The 19162-nt window shown below is 44.1% G+C and overlaps 1 protein-coding gene across 1 annotated transcript in view; it reads left to right on the top strand.

Annotated features, from left to right (window-relative positions):
* ERMARD (ER membrane associated RNA degradation) overlaps positions 1-19162 on the top strand; it is a 57019-nt gene that overhangs the window by 31608 nt on the left and 6249 nt on the right. Inside the window, exons 11-16 of the mRNA XM_038769516.1 lie at positions 243-416; positions 3650-3733; positions 4732-4811; positions 7183-7311; positions 9417-9635; positions 15427-15540. Of these exons, the coding sequence (XP_038625444.1) occupies positions 243-416; positions 3650-3733; positions 4732-4811; positions 7183-7311; positions 9417-9635; positions 15427-15540 (800 nt within the window). The remainder of the gene's footprint in view (positions 1-242; positions 417-3649; positions 3734-4731; positions 4812-7182; positions 7312-9416; positions 9636-15426; positions 15541-19162) is intronic.

Raw genomic sequence — 19162 nt, 5'->3', positions numbered from 1 at the left:
GGCCCTGCTGCCCAGCACAGGGGAGTTTTGACTTGCAGCAGATTGCCTTCCATAAGCTAGGAACGGGATGGGGAGGCCTCTGCTTGACTCTCCCTCCCGTAGTCAAGACCGGTAGAGTACTGGAACCTCTCCAGGTGCGACCCTGAGAGGGGTAATGGGCTTGTAGGCCATTGAAATTAACAAAAATTCTCCGTCTTATTGTGTGTGTGTGAGGTTATCTGCCCTATTTTTTCCCCCCTCAGGAATTTCTGTGGGACTTCTTGAACCATCAAGAGGGGCCGCGTGTAAGAGATCATTTGAGTCATGGGGAGTTCAATTTACAGAAGTTTCCAAAAGAAATAGCCCACCAGATACTTGCGTTTTCCATTGTACTTTTGCTCAGATTTGCTGGAGAAGAGGTTCTGTCCGTTTTTAAGGTAAAGCTTTATTCACAGCACACATTGAACTTGATTCTCCAGTTGCAGTTCTATAGGGGCATTCGGAAAGGCCAGGACTGTTCTTTGAAGATTTCTAACCCACAGTCACCTTCCAACCTTAAAAGTAAACCTAACGGGCTCTTCATGGTGAGGAGGTTTCCCTGAGCAATCTAACTGGTTAGCAAACTTAATTAGTTCTGTGAAAATCAAGTGCTAAGTGAAAGAGCACTGTGTATTATTATTTTGTACTCTCCCAAGCACTTAGTACAGTGCTCTGCACACAAGTGCTCAATAAATACGATCAAAAGAAGTACAGTTTCCCATAGTTCCTCAAATCCCCCCAGTTGACTGATACTCTATAAATATATTTTAAAACAGTGATGAAAGCCCAGTGAATATAGTTCAGTGATCAAATGGCAATGCACATATGTAACAATAGTGAGATTTTGAATTTGATTTCTATGTACAAAATTTTCCAAGTTATTTTTCTCATTCAGTTCAGGAAAAGAGATGTTTCCGTGATCTGTGCTTACAATATTATTCATTATCTATCAAAATGGGCTGCATTCAGTTATTCAGGTTGGTCAAAGTACTTCAGAGGAAGGGGAAAGGGAGTGTTTAAGCCAATTTAAGCTGGACGGTGTTAGAGCAACTGTAAGACAAAGCAGGATTAAAATTGAATAGTAGTCTCATAAAAGAGCATGAAAAGAAGTGCATTAGGGTTGACTTCCAAGTACCCGAAAGAGATTCAGATTGGCTTTAAAGTAAACTCAGTCAATTCCAAGGTTGGATTGATATCCTACTCAATTTTATTACAATTTGGCACTTCTGTATTTAAATCCTTATCATTCTACTCCCGAAAGCATTCCTTGTACTATATACATTACTGCCATGTTATGATATATATAATATATGGGGATTAAGACTCTGAACCCCATGTTGGATACTGCCTGTATCCAACCTGATTGTCTGTTATCTACCCCAGCACTTGATACAGTGCCTGGTCCACAGTGAGTGCTTAACAAATAGCATTTTAAAAAAAAGACATGGTAGAACAACTTGACATAACCATGGCAATAAAAGTACTAGTGGTAATATTTACTGAGCAACCACTTAGAGTGGTGCAGCGTGCTAGGTACTTTTATAGGTGTTTATAGTCTAACAGGAGGGACCAACATTAAAATATTTACAACTACAGCAGTCAAAATAAATAAGTACACATATCTATGTAAGTACTGAGAAGGGCATATACTTCAGAAATGATAAAATTGGTTGAAGGGATGATATAGCTAAGGGTGCTGGGAAATTAATCAAGGAAGGCTTCTGGGAGGAAGTGAAATGAAAAAGGATATAGCCAAATGCGCCATTGACTTTTTTGGTTCAGTTTTTATTGAGGAAAGCAGTAGAGATATTTCCGCATGCTAATTACTTTTCGTAGCAGCTAAATCAAGAGGGCTTGAATCACAAGTTACTGTAATTACCCAGGATGTTTTAAATCGAATTGATAAACCTGATGTAAATAAATTACTGGAAACTGAAGATTTTTTCAGAAAAATTAAGGAATTTTGAGACTTCTGGGAGCATACCAATAGGAAATTGCAGAACTCACGGAGAGTCTGTAATCTAGCATTAAAACAGCTACTCTACTGATGCTTGTGATTGACCAACATAACTTCCATCTTTAAGGAGGATTTCACAGATAATAATCCTGGAAATTGTAGACCAGGTTTCTCTATCTGCACTTTAGTAGAATGTGTAATCGTCATCATTCACATTACATATTGATATTCGTTCATTCATTTAATCATATTTATTGAGCACTTACTGTGTGCAAATCAATCAATCAATCAGTCAGTCGTATTTATTGAGCGCTTACTGTGTGCAGAGCACTGTACTAAGCGCTTGGGAAGTACAGGTTGGCAACATATAGAGACGGTCCCTACCTAACAGTGGGCTCACAGTCTAGAAGGGGGAGACAGAACAAAACCAAACATATTAACAAAATAAAATAAATAGAATAGATATGTACAAGTAAAATAAATAGAGTAATAAATATGTACAAACATATATACATATATACAGGTGCTGTGGGGAAGGGAAGGAGGTAAGGTGGGGGGATGGAGGGGGGAGGAGGGGAAGAGGAAGGAGGGGGCTCAGTCTGGGAAGGCTTCCTGGAGGAGGTGAGCTCTCAGTAGGGCCTTGAAGGGAGGAAGAGAGCCAGCCTGGTGGACGTGAGGAGGGAGGGCATTCCAGGCCAAAGCACTATACTAACTGGTTGGGGGAGTACAATATGACAGCAGACACATTCCCTGCCCACCACGAGCCTACAGTCTAAAGGGAAATGAAAGCAGACACCGCTTCTACTATGTTTGGAGCACTGTTCTAGACCCTCATAACATACACCAGAAGAACAAGATTCAGTCGCTGATCTCCCACTCCAGCCCAACCTGCACACTTTGCTCTTCTGTGGCCAACTTGGTCTCTGTGTCCCGATCTCGTTTATCTCCCTGCTGACCCCTTTCTCACATCCCTCCTCTGGCCTGTAACTCGCTGTCCCTGCATATGCACCAAACAACCACTCTCCTCACCTTCAAAACCTTACCGAGGTCACATCTCGTCCAAAAACCTTCCCTGATTCAGCTCTCTTTTCTCCAACTATCAATCAATCGTATTTATTGAGCGCTTACTGTGTGCAGAGCACTGTACTAAGCGCTTGGGAAGTACAAGTCGGCAACACATAGAGACAGTCCCTACCCACTGCCTTCTGTGTTGCCCACAACCTTGCATCTGTACCCTACCCTCAGCCCCACAGGACTTACATCTCTTTCTTTTGACTGTAAGCTGTCTGTGGGCAGGGAATGTGTCTGTCACCTGTCTACTTGTTTGGTTTTGTGGTCTGTCTCCCCCTTCTAGACCGTGAGCCCGTTGTTGGGTAGGGACCGTCTCTATCTGTTGCCGATTTGTACTTCCCGAGCGCTTAGTAGAGTGCTCTGCACACAGTAAGCGCTCAATAAATAGGATTGAATGAATGAATGAATATTGCACTCCCCCGACCGGCTTCTCCCCAGAGCTCTCCAGAGCTTAATCCAGTGCTCTGCACATAGTACATGCTCACTGATTGATTGATTGCAGATGATCGGTTGCTTTTATAAAAAAAAGTCAGAATAATCTAAAAGTTATAGAAATTTTGTTAAATCTCTGTCTATTACTAACTTTTTTTTTTTATAAACCAGGAGAACGCAACAATCAAAGCATTGATCGGCTGCGCGGAAAGCTATCGTTCTCGCTTCCATCCAGTTTCTCGGCTTAAGAAACAGGTATGTACATTGTGCTCCTGCACAGAGTTATTTCAGGAATAATTTTCCATTTCAATTTCAATTTGTAGCTTCTCTATCTTTTCGCTTACCTATTTGCTTTACAAATTGTCAAACTTGTCTGCAAATTGTCAAATTGACAGATGTGTCAAACTATCTTTTCAATTCGTTTGCAAGCCTATGAAGGAAGACCAGTTCCTCTTAAGGCGGCAGGCTTGGGTCCACACAGCTTCCCCACTATCGGGGTTCAGGGATTCCCTTTGGACTGTCTAGCAAATAGGCCACACAGCGGACAGGTGGCGGAGTCGGGATTAGAACCCATGACCTTCTGATTCACAGGCCCGTGCTCTACGCAGTCGTATTTATTAAGCGCTTACTCTGTGCAGAGCACTGTACTAAGGGCTTGGGAAGGTGTAATACAACAGTAAACAATGACAATCCCTGCAAGACAATCCCTTCCCACAAAGAGCTCACAGTCTAGAGGGGGGAGACAGACATCAATAGAAATAAACAGACATCAATACAAATAAATTAAATTACAAATATACATCAGTGCTGTGGGGCTGGGTTGGGAAGGGGGCCAGGGAGAAGGAAAGAGCGAGAGACAACATAAGAAAGAGACAGCAAATAGACGTAAATAGACAGCTGGCACTTGGCTGAATGGGATGCAGCAATGAAAAGGTGACCAAAAGACCAGTGACAACTCATATTATATAATGGAATGGAATCTTGCTTCCCGTGAGAGGCTCCCACAAAATCAATTAACTCGATATCCCTGGAATGTTAATCCAGGCTTTCCTGAATCAGCAGACGTGGCCTTTCTCCAGAATCTCGCAAGAATACAGATGGACAAACACTAAGTAGAATGCCCCTGGGAAATCCGGACAACAGTACGCACTGCTTACCCAAAAGTGCTTTAAGTGTAGTTTGAAAAGCGTCATGTTTTGGATACAGTGATTTGGAAATTCATTTTTGTAATAAAGCGAATTTGGACCCTTTAGATACTGGACTGTGGGAAAAGCATAAGTGCCTGGAATCAGCTTCCTGTGGCGCCAGAAGAGCAAGTACAAGAAGTAACCGGGTAAGCCCTACCCTTATTTATATCATTTTATCTTCCCAAAATCTCGTGAGGTAAGAAAGGCAGGCGTTATTTCCTCCATTTTACACATAAGGAAACATTTAATATAGGAAAGAAATGGAAATGTTATATAGGAAGAAACTACAGGATTTGTCGACGGACAGAATATGAAGGATGAAAAAGAGAGAGAGAGGAGTCCAGGATAGTGCCAAGGAGAATCTCAAGGTTTGTGAGATAGAGAGGACGGTGAATTTGTCGGCAGTGATGGGAAAGTCAGGGGGAGGAGAGGATTTGAGCTGTTGAGTTTTAAGTACCAGAAGGACATCCATGTATAGATATCCTAGAGGCCAGATGAGATCAATCTGCCTCTACCTGTATTTACTGAGCATTTACTCTATGCAGAGCACTGTACTCAACACTTGAAAGAGTACAGTAACAACAAAGGCGGCAGATGTCTTCCCTGCCCACAGTGAGCTTACAGTCTAGAGGAGATGTGAGACTGCAGTTATCAAAGGGCAGCAAGGTACATTTGGGAGTCATCCGCTTAGGGGTGGTAGTTGAATCTGTGGGAGCAGATAAGCTTTCAGAAGGAGTCGATGTAGATTGAGAAGAGAAGGAGACCCAGGACTGATCCTCGTCTGTCAGCAAGGCAGAGGAAGAACTGGTGAAAGAGACTAGAAGGATCTGCCAGAGATGGGAGGAGAACCGGGAGAAGATAGTGCCAGAGAAACCGCGGTTAGATGGTGTTTGCCGGAGGAAGGAGAGAGCCGTAGTTTCAGAGGCAACCAAGCGGTCGAGATGGTTTGAAACGGAGTACAATCCATTAAATTTGGCAAGAAGGAAGTGTCTGGTGACTTTGGAGAGAGGGGTAACTCTGAAGAGCATATAGTAGGAGCTTAACTTACAGTTGAGGCAGCTGAGGCTTAGAGAAGTGACTTGCCCATCACACGGCAGGCACGTGGTGAAGCCAGGATTAAAACCCAGGTCCTTCTGACTCCCAGTCCCGTGTTTGATCCACTGGACCATGCTGCTTCAAGGAATTCGTAAAGGAATTAGAGATCTGGAATAGTTGGAAAAGCTGTCGGAGTCAATAAGGGAGAAGTGGTGTTGCAGGGAGGAGGAAAATGGAGCATTATTGCAGGTGTGCCGAACTACTATATTAAAAACCTTTCAACATTTAGCACTTGCAAAGGTATAATCTGATTGCTGCATATCAGGCTATACGTCCCTCTTGCTTCCCAGGAGAAGCTTATTATGTTCCATCATTTGCAGTTTGCCTCTAGATGGTAAAGTCCTGGTGGGCTGAGATCATGTCTAACAATTCTTATATTGAATCAATCAATCAATCGTATTTATTGAGCACTTACTGTGTGCAGAGCACTGTACTAAGCGCTTGGGAAGTACAAGTTGGCAACATATAGAGACAGTCCCTACCCAACAGTGGGCTCACAGTCTGAAAGAACTTGAACTTGTCCAAGCTCTTAGTTCAGTGCTCTGCACCTTAAGAAGCACTTAATAAATATCATTGATTGAAGATTTACTGTAAATTTACCATTGGAAGGGTTAGCAAAATGCAAAATACAGGATTTCTGTGTGCACTGTGGGCCCATAAATGCTACTGCTTATTCCCTTTGAGCATGAGAGTCCTACAGCTTGGCCTCATGGCCTGCATCAGGGAGGCCAGCCTTCCTCTTACCAAGTTCCAGTTTCTTTCCTACAGAAAATCACGTCTCCACCACGTTTCCACCTTGTTCCCTTATGCACGCAGAAAGTACACAGAGACAAAGTCTATGGTAAGCGGCGTGACGTAGTGGAAAAAGCCCAGGCCTCTGAGTCGGAGAACTTGGGCTCTAATCCCGGCTCTGTCACTTGCCAGCTCTGTGACCTTGACATTTAACTTCTTTGTGCCTCAGTTTCCTCAACTGTAAAATGGGGATTCAATACCTGTTCTCCCTCTTAGGCTGCGAGCCCCATGTGGGACAGGGACTCTGTCCGATCTGATCAACTGGTATCTCCCCTAGCACTTAGAACGGTGCTTGACAAATAATAAGCACTTAACAAATACCATAACAATAAAAAAGTCCTTTATAAGGAGTCTGGTAAAGCTGCTCAGAGAGTATTAGGGTTTATCATGCCTATTGGTTCGTCTTGCCACCTCATAAAAGTCACGCTTCACAAAGTTTATTTTCCCCTCCACTCCTAAGGGGAAAATCAAACTAATTACCCCCAATTTATAAATAAAGAAACAGAAGGGCTGGGTTTTGCCCAAGACCCTCTAGCAGACTATTGAAAAATTAATGTCAATTTACACATACATCAGTATGACCTTTTTTTTTATTCTGGTAATAAGTCTGGCTTTTTGGATTTTTTTTAGATTAGACAGCAGTTTGGGAACCAGTGACTGTCAACCAGTGATTATGGAAGTTTTCTCTGAGCTGCAGCGTCACATGCCATGGAGACCTTACGTTTTCAATCATTTAATGGATAATCCTACAACAGAGAAGTAAGTTTCAACAGTTACTGAGGATGCTTACCAATGCACTCTTTTAGTAACCAGGATGTCAACCTGTTTGAATTTCAGATATTGAAAAGATTTATGGTCTTTTACTGTCGGAGGAACCGGTGATGGACATTCATTTATTACAGCTTGTAGGGTTCGTTAAATGCTTCCAACACAACAGGTCTTTTCCCCCTGAATTACCAAGAGGGACGTGAAAAGTGACAAAAATGATTAAGGAGCTAGAAAATGCACCCTGTGAGAGCAGCGTAAGATAACTGGTGGCTTAGCTTAAAAAAGAGAAGACTTTAAATGGGGTAACTCAATGACTACCCTCAGCTACCTGTTTACTTGTTTTGATGTGTATATATCTATAATTCTATTTATTTATATCGATGTTTACTTGTTTTGATGTCTGTCACCCCCCTTCTAGACTGTAAACCCAGGGTGGGCAGGGATTGTCTATCTTTATTGCTGAATTGTACTTTCCAAGCGCTTAGTACAGAGTAGCATGACCTAGTGGCAAGAGCCTAGGCTCGGGAGTCAGAGGTCGTGGGTGCGAATCCCAGTTCCTCCACTTGTCTGCTGTGACCTTGGGCAAGTCAATTAATCAATCAATTGTATTTATTGAGTGCTTACTGTGTGCAGAGCACTGGACTGAGCGCTTGGGAAGTACAAGTTGGCAACATATAGAGACGGTCCCTACCCAACAGCGGGCTCACAGTCTAGAAGGGGGAGACAGAGAAGAAAACCAAACATATTAATCAAAATAAAAGAAATAGAATAGATATGTACAAGTAAAATAAATAAAGAAATAAATAGAGTAATAAATATGTACATACATATATACACAGTAGTTAACTTCTGTGGGCCTCAGTGACCTCATCTGTAAAATGGGGTTTAAGACTGTGAGCCCCACATGGAACAGCCTGCTTACCTTGTATCTACCCCAGCGCTTAGAACAGTGCTTGGCACGTCATAAGCGCTTAACAAATACCATAATTATTATTATTAGTAAGCGCTCAATAAATACAATTGGATGAGTGAAAGCCTTTGAAGGTTTTCTGCGGAGAGGATGCTAATTACTTGTTGTCTGTGATCACTGAAGACCATATAAAAGGAAATTAGTTCTAATAGTTACAAGAAGAATTTGGGTTAGACAGAATAATAATAATTATTATTATGGTATCTGTGAAACACTTATTATGTGCCAGGCACTAGAGAAGCAACATGGCTTAGGGTTCTTAGGATGTGGGTTCTCATCCCGGCTCCGCCACTTGTCTGCTGTGTGACCTTGGACAAGTCACTTCACTTATATGTGCCTCAGTTACCTCATCTGTAAAATGGGGATTAAGACTGTGAGCCCCAGGTGGGACAACTGATTACCTTGTAACTACCCCAGCTCTTAGAATAGCGCGTGGCACATAGTAAGCACTTAACAAATACCATAATAATAATAATACTAAGCACTGGGGTGGATACAAGCAAATCACATATAGGGCTCAGCTGGGTGACTTTGGGCAAGTCGCTTAACTTCTCTGTGCCTCAGTTACCTCATCTGTAAAATGGGGATTGAGACTGTGAGCCCCACGTGGGACAACCTGGTCACCTTGTAACCTCCCCAGCGCTTAGAACAGTGCTTTGCACATAGTAAGCGCTTAATAAATGCCATCATTATATGGGGCTCACAGATGAGGCAACTGAAGCACAGAGAAGGGAAGTGGCTTGCCAAAGGCCACACAGCAGGAAAGTGGCGGAGTCAGGATTAGAACCCATGACCTTCTGACTCCCAGGCGTGTCCTCTATCCGCTATGCCATGCTGTTCCTCTAATTCACAGAATTAACCAAAGGAGTAATTCTCTGTCTAGATCTCTAATAAAAGTATCACCATCCGTCTGTCCCGGTTGGTTTATTTATCAGCCTCAAGACAGACGGCTGAGGAGAATCTGGAGAACTTTCCGACTCGTATTATCCAATGCAACATTTTGATACTTTTTTTATGTCAATTAAAATACTGAACAGGATTGAAGTTATGAAAGGATCAAAATTTTCTGCAGGTACATCTTTTCCAGAAATGCACGTAGTTAATTTTTTTCCCCCTTGTCTTTAAGGTGGTCCCAGTTGCTCAGCGAACTCTGTGGCCGGTCGGTCCGCACTTTATACTGTCCACGTCCCGTCCTGGAAGTGCTCACGATTCTCCGGAAGATCGGCCGGCAATGCCAGCTGGTGTCCGATCAAGTGATTGCCATCACAGAAATTAGATATGAACAGTGGACAAGGAAGACGCTTCGGTCCCGGCAGAGGCAAAACTACGTTCGAATGCTGAACAGGTTAAAAATGCTTTTTCTTGTCTTGAATGGCGACAGCTGCGGGAAGGATTGAGGGGATTCTCTAACTGTACAGTTCGACTAAGGCTCTGAGTCAACTGTGTTTGGGAATTCTTTATTTCTTTAATAATAATAATAATGGCATTTATTAAGCGCTTACTACGTGCAAAGCACCGTTCTAAGCGCTGGGGAGGTTACAAGGTGATCAGCTTGTCCCACGGGGGGCTCACAGTCTTAATCCCCATTTTCCAGATGAGGGAACTGAGGCCCAGAGAAGTTAAGCGACTTGCCCAAAGTCACACAGCTGCCAAGTGGCGGAGCTGGGATTTGAACTCATGACCTCTGACCCCAAAGCCCGGGCTCTTTCCAGTGAGCCACGCTGCTTCTTTAATGTGAACTATCTGGTAGTCCTCAGCCAGCCGAAGGAGCAGCAGCGTGGCTCAGTGCAAAGAGCCCGGGCTTGGGGGTCAGAGGTCACGGGTTCTAATCCCGACTCCGCCACTTGTCGGCTGTGTGACTTTGGGCAAGTCGCTTCACTTCTCTGTGCCTCCGTTACCTCATCTGTAAAATGGGGATTAAGATTGTGAGCCCCACGTGGGACAACCTTGTATCCCCTCAGCGCTTAGAACAGTGCTTTGTACATAGTAAGCGCTTAACAAATACCATCATTATTTATTATTGATTGATTTGTACCCAAAGTCACTGTAGGTGCACCTGGACCCCGGTTAGCCTCTGTTAGGTCCTAAAGCCCCCCAGTTTTTCTGGTTTTCAAATGCAGCATTGGGGGGCAATCTCTCAGTGCAAATCCCTGTATCCCTTTCGCTTCCACCACCCTTTTCCGGAAGCCTGTGCTTCCCCTCAGAGGCAAAAGCGTTCACTGGGGATGAACTAGCCTATCACCCTCCCCACCCGCCAAGGCCGGGACAGTGCCTCCTCACCCTCTCACAGCTTCTCGGGTCCACGCGACTCTCCGACACCCGGAGTTCCTCCTCCGCCAGACAGACACCGAGACCTGAGGTCTCAATAATGTTCAATAGTTTCTTAATCTGGCAACAGTGAAACCAATTGTGGCTCAAACTGCCTTCCCCCATATCTAATCCCAACCCTCTCCCGAGGTCATCTCTGATCACCCTCTGTGCTCTGTGACTGTCCGGAGTCACCACGGGTTTTCTCCTCCAACTACCTGACACCTCCTGCTTCCTTCCTTCCTCATCATCCTTTGGATTGACAGGGAAGGGCCCCAAAAAGTGACTTTCTTGGCTTCTTCCTCTCCCTCCTAAGTGCGGGGGCCGCTTCTATTTCTCCTCGTCTAAGTTTCAGCCTTCCCCTTTCTCCACTGTACGATGCTGTTTCAACAGAGTGGAGAGTACAATCTCGGATACCCTCTTTCTTTAAAGCTTGAATTGGGGACGATTCCAAAACCAAGAATCACTTTAGTTTACCTTTATTTCCCGATGACTTTAGTCTGGGATTGACAGTCAAGACTTGAAGCACTCTTCTCATGTTTAAAAAGAGAGTTTCTTTTAGGGTTAGGAACATGCTCTCTGAGAAAAAGAAAATGTCTCACTAGCCTGGGCGTGTGTCAAACTTGTCAGGCCTGTAGATCTGGCCTGGATGGAAAGCTTTTCATACCAAAACTCGATCCGCATCTTAACTGGAATTTAAGAGCCCTCATGAGCCTATCCTAAGAAAGTCCATTATCGGCCCGTAGTAAAAGTCCACCCAATCGATCAATCAATCGTATTTATTGAGCGCTTACTGTGTGCGGAGCTTGGGAAGTACAAGTTGGTACCATATAGAGACAGTCCCTACCCAACAGTGGGCTCACAGTCTAGAAAGTAATGTTTTCAACAGTGGCACCTGGATACTTTGAGGACCCAATATGATGGTTGCCTTCCTTGATATCTATCCAAATGTTGCCGAGTAATGCTTCTGATTTTTTTTACCTTCTATATCCCTAACTTTCCCTCTAGTAACCCTTGTGGATCAATCAATCAGTTAATCAGTGGGAAGGCCGGGTTTCTCGGGCAGGTGGCCAGCGGGTTGCCCGCCGTGCGGCGGTGCCCCTCCGCGGGTGTTACAGCCCCCCGGCAGCAGCCCGCCAAGCTAGCTCTCTTCCTCCCTTCAAAGCCCTACTGAGAGCTCACCTCCTCCAGGAGGCCTTCCCAGACTGAGCCCCCTTTTTCCTCTCCTCCTCCCTGTCCTCCCCTCTTCCCCTCCCCCCAGCACTTGTATATATTTGTACATATTTACTACTTTATTTACTTGTCCATATTTACTACTCTGTTTTATTCATGATGCGCCTATAGCTGTAATTCTATTTATTCTGATAGTATTGACACCTGTCTACATGTTTCGATGCCTGTCTCCCCCTTCTAGACTGTGAGCCCGCTGTTGGGTAGGGACCGTCTCTATCTGTTGCCAACTTGGACTTCCCAAGTACAGTGCTCTGCACACAGTAAGCGCTCAATAAATACGATTGAATGGCATTTGTTAAGCGCTTACTACGTGCCACTGTTCTTATCCTATCTTGCCTTGACTGAGAAGCAGCGTGGCTCAGTGGAAAGAGCCCGGGCTTGGGAGTCAGAGGTCACGGGTTCAAATCCCGGCTCCGCCACATGTCAGCTGTGTGACTTTGGGCAAGTCACTTCACTTCTCTGGGCCTCAGTTACCTCCTCTGTTAAAATGGGGATTAAGACTGTGAGCCCGCCGTGGGACAGCCTGATCAGCTTGTAACCTCCCCCGTGCTTTGCACACAGTAAGCGCTTAATAAATGCCATTATTATTATTATTATTATTATTACTGCATCAGCCTCCTGGCTGACATCTCTGCCTCCTGTCTCACTGCCCCACTACCAGTCTGTACTTCACTGTGCTGCCTGGACAGAAACTCCTCACCCTGGGCTTCAAGGCTGTCCGTCCCCTCGCCCCCTCCTACCTCACCTCCTTTCTCTCCTTCTCCAGCCCAGCCCGCACCCTCCGCTCTTCCACCGCTGATCTCCTCACCGTACCTCGCTCTCGCCTGTCCCGCCGTCGACCCCCGGCCCACGTCCTCCCCCGGGCCTGGAATGCCCTCCCTCTGCCCATCCGCCAAGCTAGCTCTCTTCCTCCCTTCAAGGCCCTGCTGAGAGCTCACCTCCTCCAGGAGGCCTTCCCAGACTCAGCCCCTTCCTTCCTCTCCCCCTCGTCCCCCTCTCCATCCCCCCATCTTACCTCCCTCCCTTCCCCACAGCACCTGTATATAAGTATATATGTTTGTACATATTTTTTTTACTCTATTTATTTGTACATATCTATTCTATTTATTTTATTTTGTTAGTATGTTTGGTTTTGTTCTCTGTCTCCCCCTTTTAGACTGTGAGCCCACTGTTGGGTAGGGACTGTCTCTATGTGTTGCCGACTTGTACTTCCCAAGCGCTTAGTACAGTGCTCTGCACATAGTAAGCGCTCAATAAATACGATTGATGATGATGATGATGACCATTTCTCTATAAAACCACTCAGTCCGTGCTTCCCCACTCCTCAGAAACCTCTAGTGGTTTCCCATCTATCTCTCCATCAGACAGAATCTCCTTCCTTTTGGCTTTAAATCACTCAATCAATCAACTTGTCCCCTCCTACCTTACCTCCCTGATCTACTACTCCGGCCCGGGCCGCACACTTCGCTCCTCTAACAAACACCAACCTTCTCACTGTACCTCCATCTCGCCCATCTCGCCGTCAGCCCCTTGTCCCCATCCTTCCTCTGGCCTGGAACTCCTTCAACCTTCGTATCCGACAGATTCATTCATTCAATCGCATTTACTGAGCGCTTACTGTGGGCAGAGCACTGTACTAAGCGCTTGGGAAGTACAAGACGGTCTAGAGACGGTCCCTACCCAACAACGGGCTCACAGTCTAGAAGGGAACGGATAAGCATTCTCCCCTCTTTCAAAGCCTTATTAATAATAATAATAACGATGATGGTATTTAAGTGATTTCTCTATGCAAATCACATCTCCAAAAGGCCTTCTGTTTCGTCCTTGCACTTGATTTGGACTCCACCCAACTAACTAGAAGGGAACAGATAAGCATTCTCCCCTCTTTCAAAGCCTTATTAATAATAATAATAATAATGATGGTATTTGTTAAGCGCTTTCTCTGTGCAAATCACATCCCCAGAAGGCCTTTCATCCTCGTCTCCTACTTCCTTCTGTTTCGTCCTTGCACTTGATTTGGACTCCACCCAAATAACTAGAAGGGAACGGATAAGCATTCTCCCCTCTTTCAAAGCCTTATTAATAATAATAATAATGATGATGATGATGGTACTTGTTAAGCGCTTTCTCTACGCAGATCACATCTCCAAAAGGCCTTTCGTCCTCGTCTCCTACTTCCTTCTGTTTCGTCCTTGCACTTGATTTGGACTCCACCCAAAGAACTAGAAGGGAACAGATAAGCATTCTCCCCTCTTTCAAAGCCTTATTAATAATAATAATAATAATTATTATTATAATGATGATGGTACTTGTTAAGCGCTTTCTCTACGCAGATCACATCTCCAAAAGGCCTTTCGTCCTTGTCTCCTACTTCCTTCTGCTTCGTCCTTGCACTTGATTTGGACTCCACCCGAATAATTAGGAGGGAACAGATAAGCATTCTCCCCTCTTTCAAAGCCTTATTAATAATAATAATAATGATGACGGTATTTGTTAAGCGCTTTCTCTACGCAAATCACATCTCCAAAAGGCCTTTCGTCCTCGTCTCCTACTTCCTTCTGTTTCGTCCTTGCACTTGATTTGGACTCCACCCAAGTAACTAGAAGGGAACGGATAAGCATTCTCCCCTCTTTCAAAGCCTTATTAATAATAATAATAATAATAATGATGATGGTACTTGTTAAGCGCTTTCTCTACGCAAATCACATCTCCAAAAGGCCTTTCGTCCTCGTCTCCTACTTCCTTCTGTTTCGTCCTTGCACTTGATTTGGACTCCACCCAAAGAACTAAAAGGGAACGGATAAGCATTCTCCCCTCTTTCAAAGCCTTATTAATAATAATAATATAATAATAATGATGATGGTATTTGTTAAGCGGTTTTTCTACGCAAATCACATCTCCAAAAGCCCTTTCGTCCTCGTCTCCTACTTCCTTCTGTTTCGTCCTTGCACTTGATTTGGACTCCACCCAAATAACTAGAAGGGAACGGATAAGCATTCTCCCCTCTTTCAAAGCCTTGTTAATAATAATAATAATAATAATGATAATGATGGTATTTGTTAAGCGCTTTCTCTATGCAAATCACATCTCCAAAAGGCCTTTCGTCCTCATCTCCTACTCCCTTCTGTTTCGTCCTTGCACTTGGTTTGGACTCCACCCAAATAACAAATCACTCCACCCTGAGCCCCACAGCACTTTATGTACCTTTTCATGATTTATTTTAATGTCTCTCTCCCCCTTAGTACAGTGCTCTGCATAAAGTGCTCAGTAAATACCACTGATTGATTGATTGACTGATTTTTAGACCGTGAGCCCACTGTCTCTATATGTTGCCAACTTGTACTTCCCAAGCGCTTAGTACAGTGCTCTGCACACAGTAAGCGCTCAATAAATACGACTGATTGATATTGACTGATTTTAACTGATTTGGTCCCCTGCCCCAGCCCCACAACTTTGATAGAAATCTCAAGTGCCAAAACGATACTATCCTTTCGAAGCCCCTCATTTTGTCGGACGAATCATGAAGTAGGTGAGGGAGTACTTTTATTTGGGGGGAAAATGATATCTGCGCTAACTAGTCTTTTGTTTATTTCTAGTATTAAATTTCTGTCGCCTGTGCTCCTGTTAATTTTACTGCTAATTTCTCTGGAACTAGTCAACGTACACGGTGTTTGTGAGAAACATACTTCGGAATATCAGCGGTATTTAAAGTGAGTAAAGGGACGTACTGAATACCCACTGGGGGTTAGCACTGTACCAATGGTTTGGAAAAGTACCGCAGAAGCAGGAGATGCTTCTCCTCTCCTTCCCCTCCCCACAGCACCTGTATATATGTTTGTACGTATTTATTACTCTATTTCCTTATTTATTTTATTTGCACATATTTATTCTATTTATTTCATTTGGTTAATATGTTTGGTTTTGTTCTCTGTCTCCCCCTTCTAGACTGTGAGCCCACTGTTGGGTAGGGACCGTCTCTCTATGTTGCCGACTTGTACTTCCCAAGCGCTTAGTACGGTGCTGTGCACACAGTAAGCGCTCAATAAATACGATTGAATGAATGAATGAATGAATGAATGAATCCAGCCCATACTGAGCTTACACTCTTAGGACAAAGACCGACCTTAAAATAGACCTCAAAATATTGACACAAAGGATAAACCAGTATAAAAAAGTTGACAATTGGTATACATATGTCAGTCGGTCAATCGAATTGATTGAGTGCTTACTGTGTGCGGAGCACTGTGCTACGCGCTTGGGAGACTGTGGTTCAACAGTAAGTAGACACATTCCCTGCCCACAACGAGTTTACAGTCTACACGTGCTGAGGGAGGTTTTAAGTAAATATGCAATTTAACTTGTTCAATGCCCCCACAAGGAGCATGCCACAAATTCCCATAGTAATCAATTTCAGCGCGTGACTGGTTGCCAGATGCCCTCGAATGTATTGGTACATTCAAGCGCTTAGTACAGTGCTCTGCACACAGTAAGCGCCCAATAAATACGACTGATTGATTGGGAGCGTGCAAAATTCAGCTAAAATCGGTCAGTATTCCAGAGGCTCCCCGGCCCCTGGGAGAATAATAGTAATAAGAACAGGGAAGCAGCATGGCGTAGTGGTTAGAGCCCGGGCCTGAGAGTCAGAGGGTCACGGGTTCTAGTCCCGGCTCCGCCACTTGTCTGCTGCGTCACCTTGGGCAAGTCACTTCCCTTCTCTGGGCCTCAGTCCCCTTGTCTGTAAAATGGGGGTGAAGACTGTGAGCCCCACGTGGGACAACCTGACTACCCTGTATCTCCCCCAGCGCTTAGAACAGTGCCCGGCACATAGTAAGCGCTTAACAAATACCATCATTATTATTATTATAACAATGGTACTTGTTAAAAGCTCTGATCGAAGTGCCGGGGCAGCCCCCGTCCCACGTGGGGCTCACGGTCTTACTGCCCATTTTACAGATGAGGGAACTGAGAAGTGAAGCAACCTGCCCGAGGTCATAGAGCAGACAAGTGGTGGAGGCGGAATTAGAACCCAGGTCCTCTGACTCCCGGGCCAGAGCTCTAAACGATGGATTGAATGCTGACTCTGTACTTCCCAAGCGCTTAGTACAGTGCTCTGCACACAGTAAGCGCTCAGTAAATACGATTGATGGTGATGATGATACTCTGTGCAAGAGCAATGTGGCCCAGTAGAAATAATAATAATAATAATAATAATAATGACGGCATTTATTAAGCGCTTACTATGTGCAGAGCACTGTTCTAAGCGCTGGGGGGGATACAAGGTGATCAAGTTGTCCCACATGGGGCTCACAGTCTTTATCCCCATTTTACAGATGAGGGAACTGAGGCCCAGAGAAGTGACTTGCCCAAGGTCACGCAGCAGACACGTGGCAAAACCGGGAATCGAACCCATGACCTCTGACTCCAAAGCCTGGGCTCTTTCCACTGAGCCACGCTAGGAGTCAGAGAATCTGGTTTCTCGTTCTGGCTCTGTCACTTGTCTGCTGAGTGAACTTGGGCGCGTCACTTCACTTCTCTGTGCCTCAGTTTCCCCCTCTGTAGAATGAGGTTTCAATACCTGTGCTCCCTCCTATTTAGACCGTGAACTCCACTTTGGGACAGTGTGAGGCGATCATATCTACTCCAGTGTTCAGAAGTGCTTAACACATATTATTATTATTATCATTATTACTATTATTATATCATCAAGCGACAGAGCCAGAACTAGAACCCAGATTCTCTGTCTCCTAGACCTGTACTCTTTCTACCGGGCCACACTGCTCCTGCATCATCATCAATCGTATTTATTGAGCGCTTACTGTGTGCAGAGCACTGTACTAAGCGCTTGGGAAGTCCAAGTTGGCAACAGATAGAGCCAGTCCCTACCCAACAGTGGGCTCACAGTCTAAAAGGGGGAGAAATAAATAAATTAATAAATAGTTCTAGTATTTATTAAATATTATTTAATATTTATTAAATTTATTTATTAATAAAATTTAATAAAATACTAAAAGGGGGAGACAGAGAACAAAACCAAACATATTAACAGAAAAAAATAAATAGAATATGCACAAGTAAAATAAATAGAGGAATTCATTCATTCAAAATTAAAATAAATAGAATACTCAATAAATTGTACAGAGCCCAGGCCCGGGAGTCAGAAAGATCTGGGTTCTAACCCCGCTCCACCACGTGTCTGCTGTGTGACCTTGGGCAAGCCGCTTCCCTTCTCTGGGCCGCAGTCGCCTCATCTGCAAAATCTGCATTCGGTAAATTGATTAACAGCTGAGCATTTCCTTCCTTTCGGAGGCTAAACATTTTGCCTTTGGTCTGTGCAGTGGAAGAGGTATCCTCCGCATAGAATTGAGACTGTAGGTAATTCTGTTAAATAATAATAATGGCATTTATTAAGCGCTTACTGTGTGCAAAGCACTGTTCTAAGCGCTGGATGACTGTTTGCTAGGAGTGGCAACAATTTCCCACCTATTAAAATGGCGATAGTTGTAGTTCTAGTATTTATTAAATACCCTTGGGCAGAGCACTGTGCTTAACACACACTCTTAGGAGTGGCAGCAATTTTCCACCTATTAAAATGGCGATAGTTGTAGTTCTAGTTTTTATTAAATACCCGTGGGCAGAGCACTGTGCTTAACACACACTCTTAGGAGTGGCAACAATTTCCCACCTATTAACATGGTGCTAGTTGTAGTTCTAGTATTTATTAAATACCCGTGGGCAGAGCACTGTGCTTAACACACACTCTTAGGAGTGGCAACAATTTCCCACCTATTAAAATGGTGATAGTTGTAGTTCTAGTATTTATTAAATACCCGTGGGCAGAGCACTGTGCTTAACACACACGATTAGGAGTGGCAACAATTTTCCACCTATTAAAATGGTGCTAGTTGTAGTTCTAGTATTTATTAAATACCCGTGGGCAGAGCACTGTGCTTAACACACACTCTTAGGAGTGGCAACAATTTTCCACCTATTAAAATGGTGATAGTTGTAGTATTTATTAGATATCCGTGGGCAGAGCACTGTGCTTAACACACACTATTAGGAGTGGCAACAATTTCCCACCTATTAAAATGGTGATAGTTGTAGTATTTATTAAATACCCGTGGGCAGAGCACTGTGCTTAACACACACTCTTAGGAGTGGCAACAATTTTCCACCTATTAAAACGGTGATAGTTGTAGTTATAGTATTTATTAAATACCCGTGGGCAGAGCACTGTGCTTAACACACACTCTTAGGAGTGCCAACAATTTTCCACCTATTAAAATGGTGCTAGTTGTAGTTCTAGTATTTATTAAATACCCTTGGGCAGAG

This window comes from Tachyglossus aculeatus, chromosome 2 (genome assembly GCF_015852505.1).
Source record: "Tachyglossus aculeatus isolate mTacAcu1 chromosome 2, mTacAcu1.pri, whole genome shotgun sequence".
In the NCBI taxonomy this organism is placed as follows: Eukaryota; Metazoa; Chordata; class Mammalia; order Monotremata; family Tachyglossidae; genus Tachyglossus; species Tachyglossus aculeatus.
Note: the sequence above shows the minus strand (reverse complement) of the source record. Positions and strands in the feature narration are given on the sequence as shown.